The sequence below is a fragment of the Papaver somniferum genome, chromosome 2, assembly GCF_003573695.1.
Source record: "Papaver somniferum cultivar HN1 chromosome 2, ASM357369v1, whole genome shotgun sequence".
NCBI lineage: Eukaryota > Viridiplantae > Streptophyta > Magnoliopsida > Ranunculales > Papaveraceae > Papaver > Papaver somniferum.
The window spans coordinates 94,972,844-94,992,138 of NC_039359.1; the positions used below are offsets into that span (position 1 = coordinate 94,972,844).

Consider the following 19,295-nt stretch of genomic DNA (forward strand, 5'->3'; position numbering starts at 1 on the left):
GACAGTCAAACTCAATCTAGGTCAAAGTATCTCAAGGAGTTGATATCTCTCTCTTTTTTTTGATTTACTCAAGCTAATAGAAATCAGCGAGTCTTTAATCAAACACAAGGAATAACTTGGATAGTACCAAAGACCAATATCCAAGGATCAATCAATGACAATCAACAACCAAAGGTTGGATTATTCTAATTGATGATCTAAACGCACAACCTGTATTATTTCAATTATAAAGATAAAACAATATAATGTGGAAATAGAAATTACACAGACATCAAAAATTTTGTTAACGAGGAAACTGGAAATGCAGAAAAACCCCGTGATCTAGTCCATATTGAACACATACTGTATTAAGACGCTACAGACACTAGCCCACTCCAATCTAACTTCAGACTGGACTGTATTTGAACCCCAATCAGTTTCCCACTGATCCAAGGTACAGTTGTACTCCATACGCCTCTGATCCCAGCAGGATACTGCGCACTTGATTCCCTCAGCTGATCTCACCCACAATTAAGAGTTGCTAAGACCCAAAGTCGAAGACTTGACAATAAACAAATCTGTCTCCCATAGACAAGTCTATTAAAGGATCAATCTGGCTCCCACAGATAAAACTTAAAATATTTTATTCCGTCTTTTGATAATAATCAAGGTGAACAGGAACCAATTGTAATCCGGTCTTATATTCCCGAAGAACATCCTAGAGTTATCAATCACCTCACAACAATCTTAATCGTATGGTAGCGAAAGAAGATGTTGCGGAATCACAAACAATGAGACGAAGATGTTTGTGATTACTTTTTATATCTTGCCTATCGAAGATATCAATCTCAAGCCAATCAATATGATTGTACTCGTACGATAGCAGATGTAAGATCAGATCACACAACTACGATAAAAGTATTATCGGTCTGGCTTCACAATCCCAATGAAGTATTTAAGTCGTTAACCTGGTTTTGGAAGAAGAAAACCAAAGGTTAAAGGAGAACCGACTCTAGCACGCAAACTAGTATCACACGTAAGGCGTAGGGATTAGTTTTGCACAGATACTAGAGTTCCCCTTATATAATCTTTCAAATCAGGGTTTGCAATTAAGTTACCTTGGTAACAAAGAAATCAATATCCACCGTTAGATGAAAACCTGATTTAGATTCAAGCTAATATTTCTCAACCGTTAGATGAAAACCTGATTTAGATTCAAGCTAATATTTCTCAACCGTTAGATCGAAAACTTAGCTTGTTACACACACTTGACAATGCACGCTTCTAGGTTTGTTAACAGTACCCAAACGTATGCACTTGTTGGTTCAACAATAGTTGACCAAATGGTTATCCATATGAGCATTCTATATCAACCATGTTATTCTTCACCATAACTAGTTAGAGAGTTGTTCAATTGCAAGGAAATCTCATGTACTACACAAGACACAATTGAAGCAAAGATGATTTGATTCACTTGAATCGGTTCATGAACTTTTATAGCCACGGTTTGCAAACTGCATTCCTTAGTCTTTTTAAGTTTAAGTTCAGAAATCATCTTCAGATATATAACCTTCTCAAGTTCGCAGACTAGGTTCGCGGACTTAAGTTACCGGGCAGAGTTTACAAACTCCAGCAGAAATTCTCGGGTATGAGAACTTCGTCGGTTCGCGGACTGAGTTCGCGGACTTAGTTTCACGCAAGTAGTTTATCAACTCCACCATAAATTCTCGGGTTTGAGAACTTTGGTAGTTCGCGGACTGAGTTCGCGGACTTGGATCACGCCATTCTTCCGGTTCTCTTGATCAACAAAGTTCGCAAACTTTGGTTCAAGGAATATGACTTATACATAAATGTGTTTCCATAAAAATGCTTATGTCCACCATTGGCTATGTAATCTAAACTCTCATTTCAATCATTGAAACATTCTTAGAGGACGTTATATAGTTGTTACACCATTTCTCGTCAAAGAAATTTTCAAGATGATTGAAACATATCATGACTTTCGTCACATGGTAAAGATAAACTTGGTTAAAGGGAAAAGCTTACCAACTCATATTTCGAGATATAGATAGGCGAGGTATACTCGGCTCGAAATACCAAATGTGTATAATCAAAGTATATATATATAGCATACGACTTCTTGTCTCAAAGAATAGGAGATAGAGTATGATTCGGATGAAACTCCAGATGAAGACCAGTCAATTCCATCTGGTAGAAGAGGTGATGATGATGATGTTGTTGAAAGAACTTTGGCTGCTGGAGGAGGCAACAATGATGATGATGATGGTGATCAAGATATGCCAAATGTTGGAGGAGGTAATGATGATGATGGTAATGGATATAAAGAAAAGGATAGAGAAGACGAAATTGTTGAAGAGGAAGAGGAACAAGAAGAAGAAGAAGGTGGAACCGCAACCGAAAGATCGAAGAGGGTTATTGTTAAACCAGCTGATTCCCACATACCTCCCTCTCATTTGATGGTTAAACTGAAACCAGGTGAGTCTCCAAAAGGTGTTAGAGCATTGCTCGGTCGAACTCGCATGCGTTGCTATCTCAAACATGTTTGTCAATGTTAGTGATCAAAACTATAAGTCTTGATTTCTAGTCTATTATAGCTAAGTCTCGGACTGGGATAGAAAGTGTAGTTGAGCTCAAGGACTTCATGGTGATTCATCATACAAGTAGAATACCTACTCAAGGAAACGGTGGAACTTCTCGACAAAAAGGTATGTGAAGACTTGAACTTATCTATCACTCAAAAGTCTATGTAGTGGTTGAGAATCATTCCGTACACGGATCTTGAGCGTCCCTGGATCAACGAATTCCCCTCGATGTGTTGCAGTCAAGAGTTTTTCACCAACACGAGGAGGTCTTGAAGGAGGAGTAACAGTTTTATTCTTTCCCTTTTGCGACCTAAACAAGAAAAATTTTAAAAAAAAAAAAATCAACAGTCGGCAGGGTCGACAAATATAACCTTGTCGGTGACACAAAAGTCGTAAGGGTCGATACTTAAACTACATGTCGGTTAAAGCATAGTTGGCAGGGTCTTATTCCAATAACCTGTCGGCTTATAACAAGTTGAACACAGGATTTTCAACATTAATAGTCAGCAGGCTCTATAATCAAAACAATACCGGCTAAAATAAAGCCGGCAGGGTGGTATTCAAATACCATTCCGACTTTCAAAATTTAAGGCATCAGAAAATACTAAAAAATAGAAATACAGCCGGCAGGGTAAAAATTTATAACCCGCTGACTTAAAAAAAATACTAATACCGGCAGGCTCCTAGGTTGAATACCTTGCCGACTTTGTAAGTAGCAGTTACAGATATTAACAGCCGGCAAGAGCTTCAACCTAAGAGCTTGCCGACTAAACTTAGCTATGAAATGTCGGCAAGGTCGTGGAACAAACACCTTGCCGGCTATATAACTGCAAATTCAGAATTTTGATTTTTCTGACCTAATTTGACAAGCAAATATGAAATTGAAGTACTAGAGTGAGTTTAAGTAGGCCCTTACTTTCTTAATCGCACCATTTCTCCTTTTTCAGCGGCTACGATTTCTTCTTCTTCAACCGTTTTTTTCTTCTCTTTTTGTTGAACTAATTTTGCAAATCCAGGGTTGTATTCATTGGGTTTTCTATTAGCGTCTTTCATACGACTAGCCCTAGATCGCGGTGGATCTATTTTTGAAGATTAATCGGAACTTTTGAATCGACGAGTTCGGTGGTGGGGGATGGAGGAGAGCCGGTAAGGTAGAGGTGGAGGAGAAGAAGAAGAGAAGAAGATGAAATGAAAACTGATTTAGGATAATAACAATTATAAGGACAAGGGTAGTATTGTAACTTCACCATTAGGACTCCCCCTTAACCCTTAAAAAGAGTCCAATTAAAATTGGGTGTACCTCAATCAAGGCTGGATGATTAATGGATGGATTTTTGAACTATTTTATTAATGGGATCATACTGTTGTCTTTCGCACAGCGGTATCCAGCTTCACTCAAAGGAAATGAAAATGATACGAGTAATTGGACAGAACAGAAAGACAAAAGTGTGCTATGTAACATAACAAATAATTTGAGAATTCTAACATAGCTAAGTAATGGGTACTGTTGGTATTTTCGAGGGGTACCTAAAGGATTGCCGTTAAGTTTTCCTTAATTTTTACTGGTTTACTTTACAGGAACACGGAGCTCAATTCTTAAGGTTCTACTAATTAACAACCTAAATTAATTGAATTGAAAAGACAAACAAATCACTACGGAAGAAGTTTACAAATAACAAACTTTTTTGGCCTTCAAGATAATAATTCTGTTTTGCACCCTGGGCTGCGGGCTTCAGAGCCGGGCCTGGTTGATGCTAGGACCTTTTCTTTTTTTCTGATGCTAGAACCTAGACTACTGCTCAAGTCATCTCAGTTGCTTATAAGAACTATATGCAATGGCAACTGAAACAAAAGCCCCGACAACAGCAAGAGCAGCATAGGTATCTTCCCGTTCCCAACTTTCAAACCATGTTGGCATTGCACAAACTTTTCTTGTGCTAGTAGTACCCTTGCCACTACTAGTTCGAAGCAGTTTCTTGTCAGTGCCCTTCTTTATCTTCTTTTCTTTAGGAAATTTCACCTCCTCGTTCCCGACGTGATTGTTTCGTTCTATCCTTTCTGGTACTTGACAACACGAAGAGCTTTCATTGCCTTGACAACAACCTGCAGTCTCATAGGAAGTTCCATTTGGTTCAACCTCATAATCATCAACCGGTTCTCTTATTATATTTTCGTAGTTGGCTTTATTGTTTAGTTGCAGCCTTAGCTCTTGATCGCGCTTTTGGTCGTTTACGGATAAACCCATCTGACCCCTACATCAAGGATAACTATCTCAAACGCAAAACAAAACATCTAACGACTAAAAAATATGATATCTTTTTACACACATTCACAAACACAAAAGGAAGTGTGCAAAGATAAGTCAGTATTAAGAAGTTATATCTTCCCTAATACCCAAACTAATTCAGTTATTGCCTACATACAAACATATTGTATCTCGTACAAAAAACTTATGTACTACTTTTAAGTTACCAAAAACTACCTCCTAAGTCTTTCTATGATTTCCCCATAAGCAAATGTACTGCATAAGGATAAACAAAAATTACAGAAGCTAAACGATAAAGGAAATAGTAAACAAAAAACTACCTCCAAAGTCTATCTATAATTTCTCCATTCCCAATATGCTGCTCAAGCAAAAGAGGTACATCATCTGGGGCAACATACCCATACCTACAATTAATTAAGAAAACAATATTAATAGATGGGAGTGCTGAACCAGGACAGCTAATATGAAGTTAATACAATAGCACCGTTAGTCTGTTAGTCCATGTGAAACAGGATGAATCTGGTCAAATTTGACGTAAAATGAAAAAGCAAGATTGAATCAAAATTCTGAACTGCTAGTTCGTTACCAGAAAATGAGATTATGGTCTGGCGAGCAGGATATAACAAGTAAAAGTATCACCAAACATATCAACGTTTTCTTGTATTGTATCAGGAAGCAGATTTTCGGCAACAGCCTAACTAAACGATCTTTTTAAGATATAATGAAACAGTTAAGACCTAAAGTATTTACACAGTTGAGATACAAGTAAATGCAACATAATCAGAAGAGACGTCACACATACCACTGACCGCTAACCATTCCATCGCTATTTCGACTGAATATAATCACATTTCCAGCGTACTTGTGTCCCCCAATGTGTGAACAGGGGCTAACAGACACACCTTGGACACCCCGTAAGTCAATCTCTTCTTTAAATCGTGCAATCAATGCAGGTCCACAGACACCACATCGACGATCCCGACTTCCATGAGAGCACACAAAGACATATGTACCTGACAGTGCCTCGGGTGTTCCAGGCAGCCATTCGTTGTCTTTCACTAGAACTTCTTCAACAAATGTATCCACATCAAAATGTGTCAGTCGCCTGAAACGTCCAGTATTACTGTATTAGTACAAGAGAAAGAGAAGATCAGAAAATCCCCATAGTTCTTCCAAACAAGCCTGTAAATACCTGTATCTAATCATGTCAGGGAAGATCAAAATATCCCCATTTGATGTCTCGGTACCATCGTGCCCCTCACATATTGTTAGCCGAGTCTTTAACAAAGAAAACAAAAGAACAAGTTAATAGCAGAAAGATAATAGTAATCAAACCACCACCATAACAAGTTTGTTCAATAAACTAAAATCACAAATACAACAATGAGCCACATGCTTTTTACTGCATCAGCTTGATTGCTTGAGCACTACATATGTTCAAAAATACTTTTTCCAGGAAATGGTATACATTAAAAGCAACTGGGAGCAAGCAATATGGTTGGGATAAACTCCTGACCCAATCGAAATCCAGTGAAGATGCAAGTACTATGGGTCAAAAACACGAAGGAAGAAACAAAATTTCCCTACTTGGTTCCCTGAATTCAGGGAACGAAGCGCGGAATTACCCTGGCGGATTTCTGTTATCTGGCCAATATCACTTGGATAACCAATATCCGGTTTATATATAGTATGTGTTTAGACATTATTTTGTTATGCATTTGATTGCACAACTTATTTGGCACCAAGTAACCACTTAAATCTGTCTTGTCCACTCCCGCCAAAATGGATAGGTAAGCCTTGAACAAGATTTCGGGTTTAAGAGCCAAACAAGCTATTTTTATACCCCTTCGCTACACCCGCATAACTCAAGTGAGAAGTACAAAAATAGAAGGCATTTCAGCACACTCCTCAACTGTCAGGAAGATATCATATCATAAATGTGATTCCTATTTAGATAGTAAATTTGGAAATCCAAATACAGATGACTTAACTGTTAACTTTAGTTTTCTGTATTAGTAGTTAGCAACGACCGATATTTGGTGTAGACCAAAAATGATCTATATCTAACCCTGAATTACCTTCGCCTCACTGTTCGAATTTCTATGTTAAAAACACTTCATTGATCTATCAAATATACTCACAGTAATGTCATTTACTTCTTTGGACTAGTAGAATAATGATAACAATGTTGTAAGGACTAAGAAGGTAATCAACACAGGAGTTTCTTCCCTAGAACCCAAATTGCAGTAACCACTAATTTTCTCTAGAAGTCGAATTCCTCCAAACCCTAATTCAAATTGCAGTAACCTACAAAAATCCATACTCCAAAACCCTAAATCAAATTTTCCCAGAGCTCGAAACCACATTTCATCCCAAGTATACATTTCTTTGCCATCTTCATATATTCACTTACACAATAAATTACAATAAAATTAGATAGTAATCTCTAAAACCCCTAATCATACTCTCATTACACCACCTTCCAATGAACTTAACAACTAGTATACATTATCCGAACCCACTGAACCAAATTTCCAATCTTTAACCTAATTAACTCATAAATTCTACTTCAAAATCATTAAAAGCCATTCCAAAATCCAATAAATTAACCACAAAAAAATGAAAACCCAACAAAATCCTTACCTGTTTCTTCATCTCAGCCTTTCTAGCCAAAAGAGAAGCACAAAGAAGTCTAGGCAATCGATCAAATTCCGCCGCTTCAACATGAGGAGGCCATACTTGTGGATTTTTATAACATAAGAAGACATGGCGGTCATAGATCTGTACTGAACCAACTAAAGAAGTCTGCCCAAATTCAGGGCGCAAGAAACCAAACTCAATATCGCTATTACTTCCACTTCCACCATCTCCTCCTCCTGCTGTAAGAAATCCTTCGTTTTGAAAGCTTCCAGAAGCGCTTCCAATGTGAGAATTTGGACCTTCAACCCCAAGATAATCTGAAACTTGTATTGGTGATGAAGAAGAAGAAGGATTCATGAAAGGAAGTGGTTCGTCTCTGTTACTGCTGCTAGCCATTAATTAGAGTAAGTAAAAAGAGTGAGAGAAAGAAGATTTCTTGAAGTGTTCGCTGGTCTTAATCTAATTGAGTCTCACTCTGGTCTCCGCCTCTTTTGTTCCTCAAAAGTTGGAATACAGTTGGACTGTCTCCTTTTATTCACCCACCTGTAAGATGGTTTTGTTCACTTTACAACCCATGTTTTGCCTGGATCTGAGTCGGTATCTGACTTGGATGAGTCGGCATCTGACTTGGATGTTTTTCTTGATTTCCTGATGAGGTTTGACTCGGTTCATTGGTTCAGAGGGTTTTGTGTACCTGACTTATTGCGTGCCCATTTGATTGGATTCATAAATTTCATTTACCTCACTATTCAGTATTTTTTTTAGTTAGATGTGAGAAGTTGGATTTAAATATAATGAGTCAGAATCAAACGAGTTAGAAGAAAACTATTGTAATTGAGTCGGTAATGTGGATGACCACCCCAATGTGGGACTCACCCAATCTACTATACTAGGACACGTATGCTTTGGTGTGTCACATGTAGGGATAATTATCTCTTAGCCGTTCAGAGATAATTCTTATCTATTTATACCGACTTAGTTTATTCCTCGCCTATATATAGGTGTAGTTGCTCGTACTTTGTAAAACGAATTGAATAGCAATAAAACTCCTCCCTTTACATTTCTCTATCTCGTTCTCTGGTTTTGTATACAATTCATTTGTATAAGTAGTTGTTGCAAAACAGTTAAAGCAAAACGCGAAGCACAACACGTTATCAGCACGAATAGTTCGATACCGCCAATTGATAAATCAGTGTTCGACGATATTTATGCCAAGCTGTCGGGAATGATACCCACAAAGCCATATAATCAACTTCACAATTTATATTTGTGTTTTGAGTTGAATTTGTGTTTTTGATTATATATGTGGATAGTAGTACTGACTCTGTTATTTCTATTGATCAGGGTAGTAACACTATTAATGGAGGCAAGTTGTTCTACAATTATTGCAAACTTGTACGAATGTTTTTGGGTAAGTGCGGGAAGGTGAGAACCGCGACTCCGTAAACTTTAATAATTTTCCGCTATATTATTTTTATTATGGTACTTGCGGTTTTAATACCGGCGAAGCGAGAAATTGTTGTATCCCTAGAGGATAACATAAATTTAATTTCTCTTGCTCTAAAGAATCTCCAGAGATTTTGAAACAATTCCACAAGAAGCTGGAATTTCGTCTAGCATAGTATGGATGCAAAAGGCACGGCCCGCTAGCCCTTCGGTCCCAGAAGTGACCCGTTATAAAAGTGCTAGTCGTTCCCATTTGGGGTCCCTGAAGTGACCAAGTAGGAAACTTTTCCATAAAAGAGTATATTCATTTGTACACTTGTAAATTAATATTTCGTTGGCTATGAAGGTGACAAAATTGGAGTTTTGTTGATATTTGTATTAGTGTCATATTTGTTTGGATGTTTATCCTTTGTTTTAAGTTTTGTTTATTTTCTTTGCTTATTTTTGTCAGTAATGGATTCCGGAAGCAATCCATGAGATATTGTCGGCTCCATAAGCAGTCCAACATACATTTTGTGCCTTCTTATAATAATCCAAAATTTATGGGTTCCAGCAGTAATCCATAAAGTAGACTCCAGAAGTGGTCTACCGAAATAGTTGGATTCCAGGAATTAACCACGATTTCTTGGGTTCCCGAAGTAGCCCATGGTTACGTAATGATATTGTTAATGACTTATTAATGTATGTCTCTCATCCAACTGTGACATCGGATATGGATTCCTGAAGTAATCTATCCATTTTAAATAGACGATAGAGATATCTGTCTCAGAAACCGGAACAACAGACACGATTTTTCAAACTACCAATAATTTTACAACCTTGAAGAGGTTTGATTTTTGGGAATGTAAAACATCATTTCAGTTTCAAATAATATGATAGACGGCTCCGGAAGAGCGTGTATCATTTTGGTGGTATAACAATCATCATTATTGACGCCTTATATTATTCAGGATTCCTGGAGAATCGGGTTACCACCTTGAAATGATAAATGAGCATTTTTATGGAGTATTTTGTTACTTCATTTGTTTTTGTGCCAGAAGCACATCGTAAAGAAACGTAAGGCTCTCTTTTATGGGGTGTGCCATAGGAGAATTCGATTAGTCGAGTTTCATGTTGTCATTAGCCAGAAGTTTAATGACCCTTGAATTATTCATGCTCAGGCATGATCAGTATGGACACCAAAGTTCTACCAAGATGAGTAGACGATTCAAAATGCTCATGGACATCCTTTACTGAACCTGAAGCTTCTATTACATAAGGATGTAAATTGTGTTATTGGTCCCTGAGACAGTTAGTTGTTAAATTGCATTAACATTAACATTAACATTATGGTAACCCATTACTGAATCACCAACATTAACTCCTAGAAAGGATTCAAGGTGAAAATTGCAGGACTTATTCACCCTGCAATATGGACAATTATTTCAATACTTTAATGTATTGATAGATACATCTACTAGATGGTCTCTTGTTATATTAACACGTAATATTAAATTTTGTCGAACTGTTTGTGCAAATCTTGTGGTTGCAGAGACTCTCCATCTAAGTATTTATGTTGGTGGTAAATTGATAGGCTTTGATGCTTTGCCTCCAGTTGGTGTTATATCGAGCATATAGTTAGCACATGTGCGCACTCGACATGGTCTAGTTGAGTTCTTTATTTAAAGCATCTTTAGTTTATTGCTCGACCAACTATTTACCATCAATTATATCTTGGGAAACAACCTTACAACTTACGTGTTTGTTCCATAACGTCACCTAGATATATATGTTGGTTTCGATTCATAAGACATTTAAAACCATGTGTCGGTAATGTCTTATTGAAGATGAGACTGTATTCCCGCCGTTAGGGGGAGGAAGTAAACCGTTATAAGGAACGGCGTGAAATATCTCATCTTTTGTCGAGTCTGCAGCTGTTTTTGGGATACCTATTGTGTAGTTAAATTAAAACCCAAAAACTATCATGAGCAGGATTGCCTTTGAAAATCAGGCAATTATGGAACCAGAAGTTTCCAGAAATGAGATAGTAATGTTTCCAGAAATGGAACCAGAAGTTTCCAGAAATGAGATAGTAATGTTTCCGCCATGATCAAAAAAACTAAAATGCCACCAGAAGTTGGCATGACAACCCGCCACCAGAAGTTCGGCAAGAGTAGGGTTGATAACCTTTTAAGTTTCTCCCACTTTAGTCAGGGGGAGAAACGTCACCATAAAAGGATGGTGCAAATTATGATAACCTAAAAGGTTTTCCCTCCCTAACCAGGGGAGAAAGAATGCCACCTGAAGATGGCACGTATTACGTCGACAAAATTTAAGTACTTTTCCCTTGAAGTCATAGAGATGACAGACACCACCTAAAGGTTGTAGTAAGCAATGTCGAAAATTCAACAGGTTATCTGAATAAGTATTTATCCTGATCAAACAAAGTTTGGCTGCCGCTATATATTGGCGTGAAACTATCTCAGTTTGTTTTCTCACACCAAGACATTGGATGTAATTGAGGTGTTGGATATTACTCATGATTAAAACAAATAACTGCAGTAGCTCTGGGGAAAATATTGCTTGTCACTTGCTTGAGGATGCAGACACAGGAAGTTGTCTCAGCAGGTTAAATCATGCATCTCGCAGTGACAAAGTCGTGTGTTAAAACACGCTTGAGGCCTGAATAATTGCCTCATATATGCCTCTTAAAAGAAATTTCAATCACTTTTCTAATTTGTAGTGCTCTTGAAGAGAGACACAGATAGTGCTCGTGGAGACTATGAAAATATGATCCACATTCTCTAAGTTTGAAACTCCTTATTGAAGATGAGGATATGATAAAGCTCCTGAAGTGGCGCTGGTACCAGTTTGTAAAATTTTCTTGAATGTGCATGCACCAGAGAATGTGCTAAATCATATATGACTGTCGATTACTGTTTACAATAATGGTTGTGTACCCCTCTGCAGAGGAACATCGACTTTGTGATTGGTAGGCATATGACATGTTACCTCAAACTAAGGTAGAAGATGGAATCTCTCGAAAAAGCGCAAAAGTTCGGATCCGACTCACACCGTAAAATTGTAAGGCCTGAAAATTACAGGTTGGTGTTTGAGATTAAGCGCAAAGAAAATAGTATTATCGTTTTAAGTGCGATTGAGGGTTTCCTGCTGAACCCCAGGATTGATTCTGTAAAACAAACAGTATTCTCCTAATATATATGCACTTTAGCGTGGTATTCCATGAAGGACTCATATTGCATCTTGTTATGACTAGTGAATGTAATGAATCCCTGAAGGATTCGAGTTTCCAACTCAGGCAGCCACCTGACTTTATGAACTATGTGAGACTTGAAATCAAGTCATAATCACCAATTAGAAGAGGAGAATTTTGTGAACAATCCTTTGTGTGTTTTGAATTGTTGAAAAATGACTAAAGTCCGGATAAGTTGATGGTATCATCCTTGGCCTCTTAACGAGCACTTAAAAGCGCTAAAATCCGCGCTCAAACTAAACTGTGAGATCTCGTCGAAATTGAAATATTTCTCGGCCAGAAGTTCGAGAATATGTTAGCACAGACTAGAGTATCTAACTTTTGATACTGGTTACACTTTTAAGGACGGAAATTGATTCTACAGATTTATGAGTTTACAAAAGGCCTTTCATTGTTATGCCTGAAGCGTAAAATTGAATTTGTTGTGCAATGGTGGAGGATTTAAATGCGAGGTGTACATTGCTAGTGGTGCACTCGGCGCAAGACCTGCAGTCATTCCTCCATAAACTACAAATGGTAAAGCAGTTTTCTGAAGGCTATATAATATTTGCACCACCGATCGCTTTAAGAAGTCATGCTTCAGGGGGAGTAAACTCGTAGAATCTTTGGCTGGACTAAAACGCGTTGTACTCTTTTTCCTTCCCTAAGGTTTTGTCCCGTTGGGTTTTCCTTGTCAAGATTTTAACGAGACAGCATATGCGTATTCAGCACCATTATCAGGCGACGTCCGTTGTACTCTTTTCCTTTGATCTGGTTTTGTCCCACGTGGTTTTTCAGACGAGGTTTTTAACGAGGCAACATTAGCATTGACGTCAGCATTATTATGAACTTTGGGCACTCAGGTTTTATCCCAAGTGGTTTTTCCTGGTGCGGGCACTCAGGTTTTGTCCCAAGTGGTTTTCCTAGTGCGGGTGTTCAGGTTTTGTCCCAAGTGGTTTTCCTGACATATTTTTGTCAAAAAAGATATTTTGTGGCGGCGACCACCCTCATTCTAAGCTCAGGTTTTGTCCTAAATGGTTTTCCTGACGCAACTTTGACAGAGGAAGCATTTCATGACGGTGACCATCATCACTTTAAAGCTACCAGTGTTGTACCCTTTTTCCAAAGACCAGTTTTTGTCCCAGTTGGATTTTTCTGACAGGATTATGACGAGGCAACAAAATTTTGTTCGGATTTTGTCCTATCAGTTTTTACCAGCAAAGCTTGACAAGTACACATTTTATCAAGAACGGTGGATCATCCAAGGGGGAGTATTGTAATTGAGTCGGTAATGTGGATGACCACCCCAATGTGGGACTCACCCAATCTACTATACTAGGACACGTATGCTTTGGTGTGTCACATGTAGGGATAATTATCTCTTAGCCGTTCAGAGATAATTCTTATCTATTTATACCGACTTAGTTTATTCCTCGGCTATATATATAGGTGTAGTTAGCTCGTACTTTGTAAAACGAATTGAATCGCAATAAAACTCCTCCCTTTACATTTCTCTATCTCGTTCTCTGGTTTTGTATACAATTCATTTGTATAAGTAGTTCTTGCAAAACAGTTAAAGCAAAACGCGAAACACAACAAAAAACCGTATTATATACACTATTCACTAATTTTTTAGTCAGACGTGAGAAATTGGATTTAAATATAATGAGTCAGAATCAAACAAGTCATTAGAAGAAAACAAGAAGCGCAGCCAGTTTTAGCGACAAGATTTTAAAACGTCCTGTCACTTAACGATTCGGAATGGAAGCATTTCGTGGAACATGCATGGGGAATGGCTGGAAAAAGGTCCCAATACGAAATACCTTCTGAAAGGATTCAATTCAACCGTATTGGAAACAAGGATTCCACTGGGCAACCATTATTATTATGCAAGTAAGAAAACGTACATGTAAGGAGTAACTCCCTTGGTAAAGGAATAATACCCTTGGTGCAACTACTATAATAGTTACTCAGGGAAGAAGCCGAATCTTCAGTGGGATAAGGTATATGGGTTTCTACCTGCTTGTTTTTCTAGGTAGATATTCATTCTCAAGATTATTTATAGAGAGCGGAGAGGAGAAAACAAGACAAGATAATTCATTATACTGCTCTCACAATATACACAACCAAACCACTACATTAACTTGTTCTTCTTCTTCCCCAACAAACATCCACTCACTCATATCCAATATGTGCAACAGTCTCGTGTCATGATATTTTGCAATGAACTGAAAGTCATACCGGATTCTCGCCTGGAAGATAAGACGGTGACCCACCTTCGACTTGGTTCTTCTTTTTATGAAAGATGCCACTCAGAGAAGGCAAGAGCTTTTTGGATCCATTGTTTTTATCAAACTTTCGTGACTTACTAATCTTCTCTGAAAATGCCTTCTGAAACTTCTCATTCACTGGGGATGATTTCTTCTCTGATGGCTGCTTCTTCATGAGCTTGGGCTGAAATGGAGGAGCTGGGGATGAATCAGGAGATGAGGCAGCTTCTGTTTCTGCTAGAATTCGGCTTGCAGCTTCAGCAGCTCTCTTTTGCTCTCTTTCCCTCCATCTGCGAAGCTCTCCCTCTATTGCTTTCTTTGCCATCTCAGCCATCTCTGCTCTTTTTGTAGCTTCTTCTGTTGCAACTTTTATCTCCTCAATCTCCTTCCAATTTGTCTCCAACTTCCTTTGAGCTTCCTTCTCACTCTCTTTTATGGCTTCCACCTGTGCGATTGCTGCAGCTATTTTCATTTCAGCTAACACATCAGATTCCTCAACTTTCCTATTTAAGGATTCAAATTCCTCAGTCGAGAGAGTGATCTTTGCACCAGACTCTGAAGTTGAGGCCCGGGCAGCATTAGTTCTTTCTGATAAAACCTTAATCTGACTTAGAGCTTTGGTCTCCGCCGTTTTGGCTTCCTCAGCCTCATTCAAAGCTATCTCTAGTTTTTTCTTTGCTTCTTCTAAGGCATGTCTGGTTTCTTCGGCTTCTTTTTTCAAGTCTTCCACATTCTTTTTCATCTGTTCTGCTTCTGTTCTAGCGTTTTCAGACTCCAATGACAGCTGTTGGATGGTTGTGACCAGTTCATCAGAAGCATCTTTTGCTTTGCTTTCTTCTGCAAGAGCTGCCTCAAGTTCAGCTTTACATATACGCAGCTGCACGTGCAGACTCCCAGCAATAGATTCAGTCACAGCTTCTTTCTCTTTCAGTTCAGAATGCTCCTTCTTCACTTTCTCTAGCTCGGTCTTACATGACTCCACGAGGCTTCGAAGGGAGTTCTCTTCCTCGGCTACTTTTTGTAGTGACTCTTTAGCATCATCAAGCTCCAACGTAACAAATTTAACAGAATCCAGATCAGAAGCCTTTGCATTTTCCATTTCTTTTTTCAAAGCACCAATCTCGGCATCAGTTTCAGCCAGCTTAGCCTCCAGACTCCCAGGAAGAGTGGGATCAAATCCTTTCTTGAATGATTCCAACTTGTTCTCTGCTTCTTTTAGAGCAGCCCCATAAGATTGGCGCTGAGCCTCTTTTCCAGATAGAATGTTAACTCTTTCTTGCTGCGCCTGCATTGCAGCATGTTTAACATCCACCAGTGACTCCTCTGCAGCTGAAATCTCCTTAGATATCTCAGATGCCCTCTCTGTGTTAGCTTTAGCTGAGTTTTCAGCTTCTGCAGCTTGCTTGAAAGCGGCAGCTTTCGCTTCCATTGACACCTCATAATCCTGACGTATTTTAGTGAGTTCTTGCTTTGCAACATTAAGTTCAGAAAGGGCAAGTGTGTACTGTTCTCTAGCACTATCTAGATCATGTTCCCAAGCAGCATTGGATTGTAGAGAATTTCCAGCAGTTGCTTCTTCAAGTTGCTTGGCCTGATTCCTGGCAGCTTCTGTTGCCTTGATTGCTGACTCTTTAGACTCATTTATTGTCTTTAACTTCTGTGTCAGGTCATCAACTGTTCTTTTGGCTTTTTCAAGTTCATTAAGTGCTTGAGCCTTGGTGGTTTCAGCATTTTTCAGCTGTTCCTTGAACTTGTTCAATTCCTTTTGTGCCAAGTGGAGCTGTGTCTCCTTCACCAACACTCTCTGCAAAACAGATATAATTAAGTAAATTGGCTGGATAACTTTTACGCGGTGATATAGTAATTCCAAGCCATAGAAAACTGCAAGTTATGAAAAGGAGCTGTAAAAACAGAAGTGGTTCCTTTGAGCTAAGAAGATTCTGTTATGATATGGGTTAACTCGATGCATACTGAAATAAATGTTCTTGTAAAAAGATGGGAGAGTAGAGAGAAACAAAACAACTGCGTCTTGTTTATTTTGTATAAATGCAGTTTAATATCCATGATGCTACCAGAATAAACAACCAACAAAGAAGTGCTGAAACAGATTAAATCAACTTAGCAAATACCTCTGTAGAAGGAAGTTTTGATTTCTTAATGACAGGCTTCTCACCCGAGCCTGAGAAGGCTGCTTCACCAAACAAGCTAACAGCAGCTTTGACAGAGGCAAATGGCGCCCTGGTGTCTATCTCTCCTACCTCCATCCGTGGAGAATCTTTTGGACTGTCATAAGTTTTTTTGCCCATACTTCTGAAGGAATCCAATAACCCTCTCTCAATTTGACCTGTTAAATGGGACAGAAGTATTGAGCTAAACAACAGAGCAATTTCCAAAAACAGACACTTTTCTAATGCAAGAAACCTAAAGTAATAGATAGAAACTTTTCAATTAAAATCAACTAACCGATAACACTATCAATTACAAAAGTTTCCATAAACATATAAACTATCAACACTTGGCATATCAACCATCAAAATAAGACGAGCATTTACAGTTATCAACTATCAAAGTGAGACAAGCATTGGCAATTTTGATGATTGCAAGTAGACCAAGTAAAGTAAAGGAAAATAGTGTCTAACAAAAAATTCATAAAACTTCGCCGTTGCGGGACAAATATCTCTACAAACACAGGAAGACAGCACATGCTACCACTACTTATTGCTGCATCTTATATATTCCACCAGTAATCATCAAACTGTATCACAAATTAATAACATAATTGAGCTATGTCTCAGAAGCGATAGGTTAACCAAATCTATTACGTAAAACTCAAACCAAGATAATTCATACGACGATAAGTGAGTGCACATCCCTCTCAAAGCTAAGCTATTTAACTATTTTTATTATTATTATTTCTAAGCCATCACAAAATTTACAACATTCTCAAAATTCTACCCAACCTTAACAAAATTACTGTATACCATTAGGTTACCTGTAGCAAAGCTGATCCTAAACAGGGAATTTCACAATCCTAATTCTAATTCTCTTTCTTTGAAAACCATTTTCCATAATAAATCACAATAAAAGAAAATTATAATCATTAATCACTCGCCTTTTTAAAGGGTCATTTTAATTTTTAAGCATATTCCCCCAGAAAAAAAAGATTTTTAGGGCAAACATGAAAAGATTTTTAAGCATATTTCATTAATTACATAAACGAAAAAATAGGATGATATATATAAAAAAAATACTTGTCATGAAATCGGTAAAGAAGCTGATGATGAAGAAGAAGAAGAAGATGTATATACCTGATGATAATGTTAATGGTGTTTAAACAACAAAACCCCGTTTCCAGAACGCGATGATGATTCAAGTTTCCAACACCCGATCAAAGATCTAAAAGAAACCCTTTTAGATAATCGCTGAATCAACAAAAACCTAGGCGATCAAACAAGAAAATTCCTCGAGTGGTTCTTGAATTAAGGAAGAATAAAACCCTAGAAAAGTTGGAAATGGGTTGGTAAGCGGGGTTTGAAATGACAGAATTGGAGAGAGAGAAATAGAGAGAGAAGTTGAAAATTTGAAAGTGGTTTCCAACATGAATTTATATACAGTATGAGGCTCCGAAAGTATAAAAAGTGGAGAAGTTGGGACAGGTCACTGAGGTCAGCTTGTTGTGCATTTTTTTTAACTCGTGACTACGGGAAAGACAAGAGAACAAATGTTTTTGGTTTATCGAATGAATTGTTGCTGTTTCTAAAATCCGGATGTATGTTGAGATAACAACACAAAACAGCTGTTGTTATCGTGGAGTTGTTTTCTGTTTTTCAAGATGATATATACATCTCATGAAACAGCGCACACTAAACAAACAAAATTAACCGGAAAATAACCGACTTAAATCTCAATGAAGAGATGCAACGTGGGATTTCACCAGTTGTGAATGTTTTACTCTTTGCGAGCAAAAAGAAATGAGCACTGCATTTGCGTTAGCTTCTTGTTTGATGAATGAAAAACCCAACCGAAGACCACTTTGGCTTTCAGTTTTTGACCACTACTATCAAATGGACATGTGAATACTAACATATGAACCCGTGAAACCAATGAAGATTAGCCTAGTTGGTCAGGGGCTGAATCCCTAAATTATAGGTTAGGCTTAATCCTATGATCTTTTAATCTAGCATCAAGATTGGTAGTCCACGTCAGCTAGGACAATATCCTAAATCACATGGTAGTTCTAATCTAGCATACTAGATGCGTTGAATTTGTTAGAGCATTGCTCGGTCGAACTCGCATGCGTTGCTATCTCAAGCATGTTTGTCAATGTTAGTTATCAAAACTATAAGTATTGATTTCTAGTCTATTATAGCTAAGTCTCAGACTATGATATAAAGTGTAATTGAGCTCAAGGACTTCATGGCGATTCATCATACAAGTAGAAGAACTACTCAAGGAACCGGTGGAACTTCTCGACAAAAAGGTATGTGAAGACTTGAACTTATCTATCACTCAAAAATCTATCTACTCTATCTCCTACTCTTTGAGACAAGAAGTCGTATGCTATATATATAGACTTTGATTATATACATTTGGTATTTCGAGCCGGGTATACCTCGCCTATCTATATCTCGAAATATGAGTTGGTAAGCTTTTCTCTTTAACCAAATTTATCTTTACCATGTGACGAAAGTCATGATATGTTTCAATCATCTTGAAAATTGCTTTGACGAGAAATGGTGTAACAACTACATAACGTCCTCTAAGAATGTTTCAATGATTGAAATGAGAGTTTAGATTACATAACCATTGGTGGACATAAGCATTGTTATGGAAACACATTTATGTATAAGTCTTATTCC

The 19,295-nt window shown here is 37.9% G+C and overlaps 2 protein-coding genes across 2 annotated transcripts; both read right to left on the reverse strand.

The window, feature by feature from the left end:
• Positions 1 to 4,184: 4,184 nt before the first annotated feature.
• LOC113348457 lies at positions 4,185 to 7,941 on the reverse strand. The gene is made up of 5 exons (XM_026592232.1): positions 7,492 to 7,941; positions 6,041 to 6,126; positions 5,651 to 5,953; positions 5,169 to 5,252; positions 4,185 to 4,834 (listed from the first exon to the last, which is right to left on the reverse strand). The coding sequence occupies exons 1-5, from the start codon at positions 7,882 to 7,884 to the stop codon at positions 4,387 to 4,389; spliced, it is 1,314 nt and encodes a 437-aa protein (XP_026448017.1). The 5' UTR covers positions 7,885 to 7,941; the 3' UTR covers positions 4,185 to 4,386.
• Positions 7,942 to 14,020: 6,079 nt separating this feature from the next.
• LOC113348458 (WEB family protein At5g55860-like) lies at positions 14,021 to 18,142 on the reverse strand. Its single transcript, XM_026592233.1, has 3 exons — positions 17,745 to 18,142; positions 16,566 to 16,780; positions 14,021 to 16,240 (listed from the first exon to the last, which is right to left on the reverse strand). The coding sequence occupies exons 2-3, from the start codon at positions 16,740 to 16,742 to the stop codon at positions 14,402 to 14,404; spliced, it is 2,016 nt and encodes a 671-aa protein (XP_026448018.1). The 5' UTR covers positions 16,743 to 16,780; positions 17,745 to 18,142; the 3' UTR covers positions 14,021 to 14,401.
• Positions 18,143 to 19,295: the final 1,153 nt, after the last annotated feature.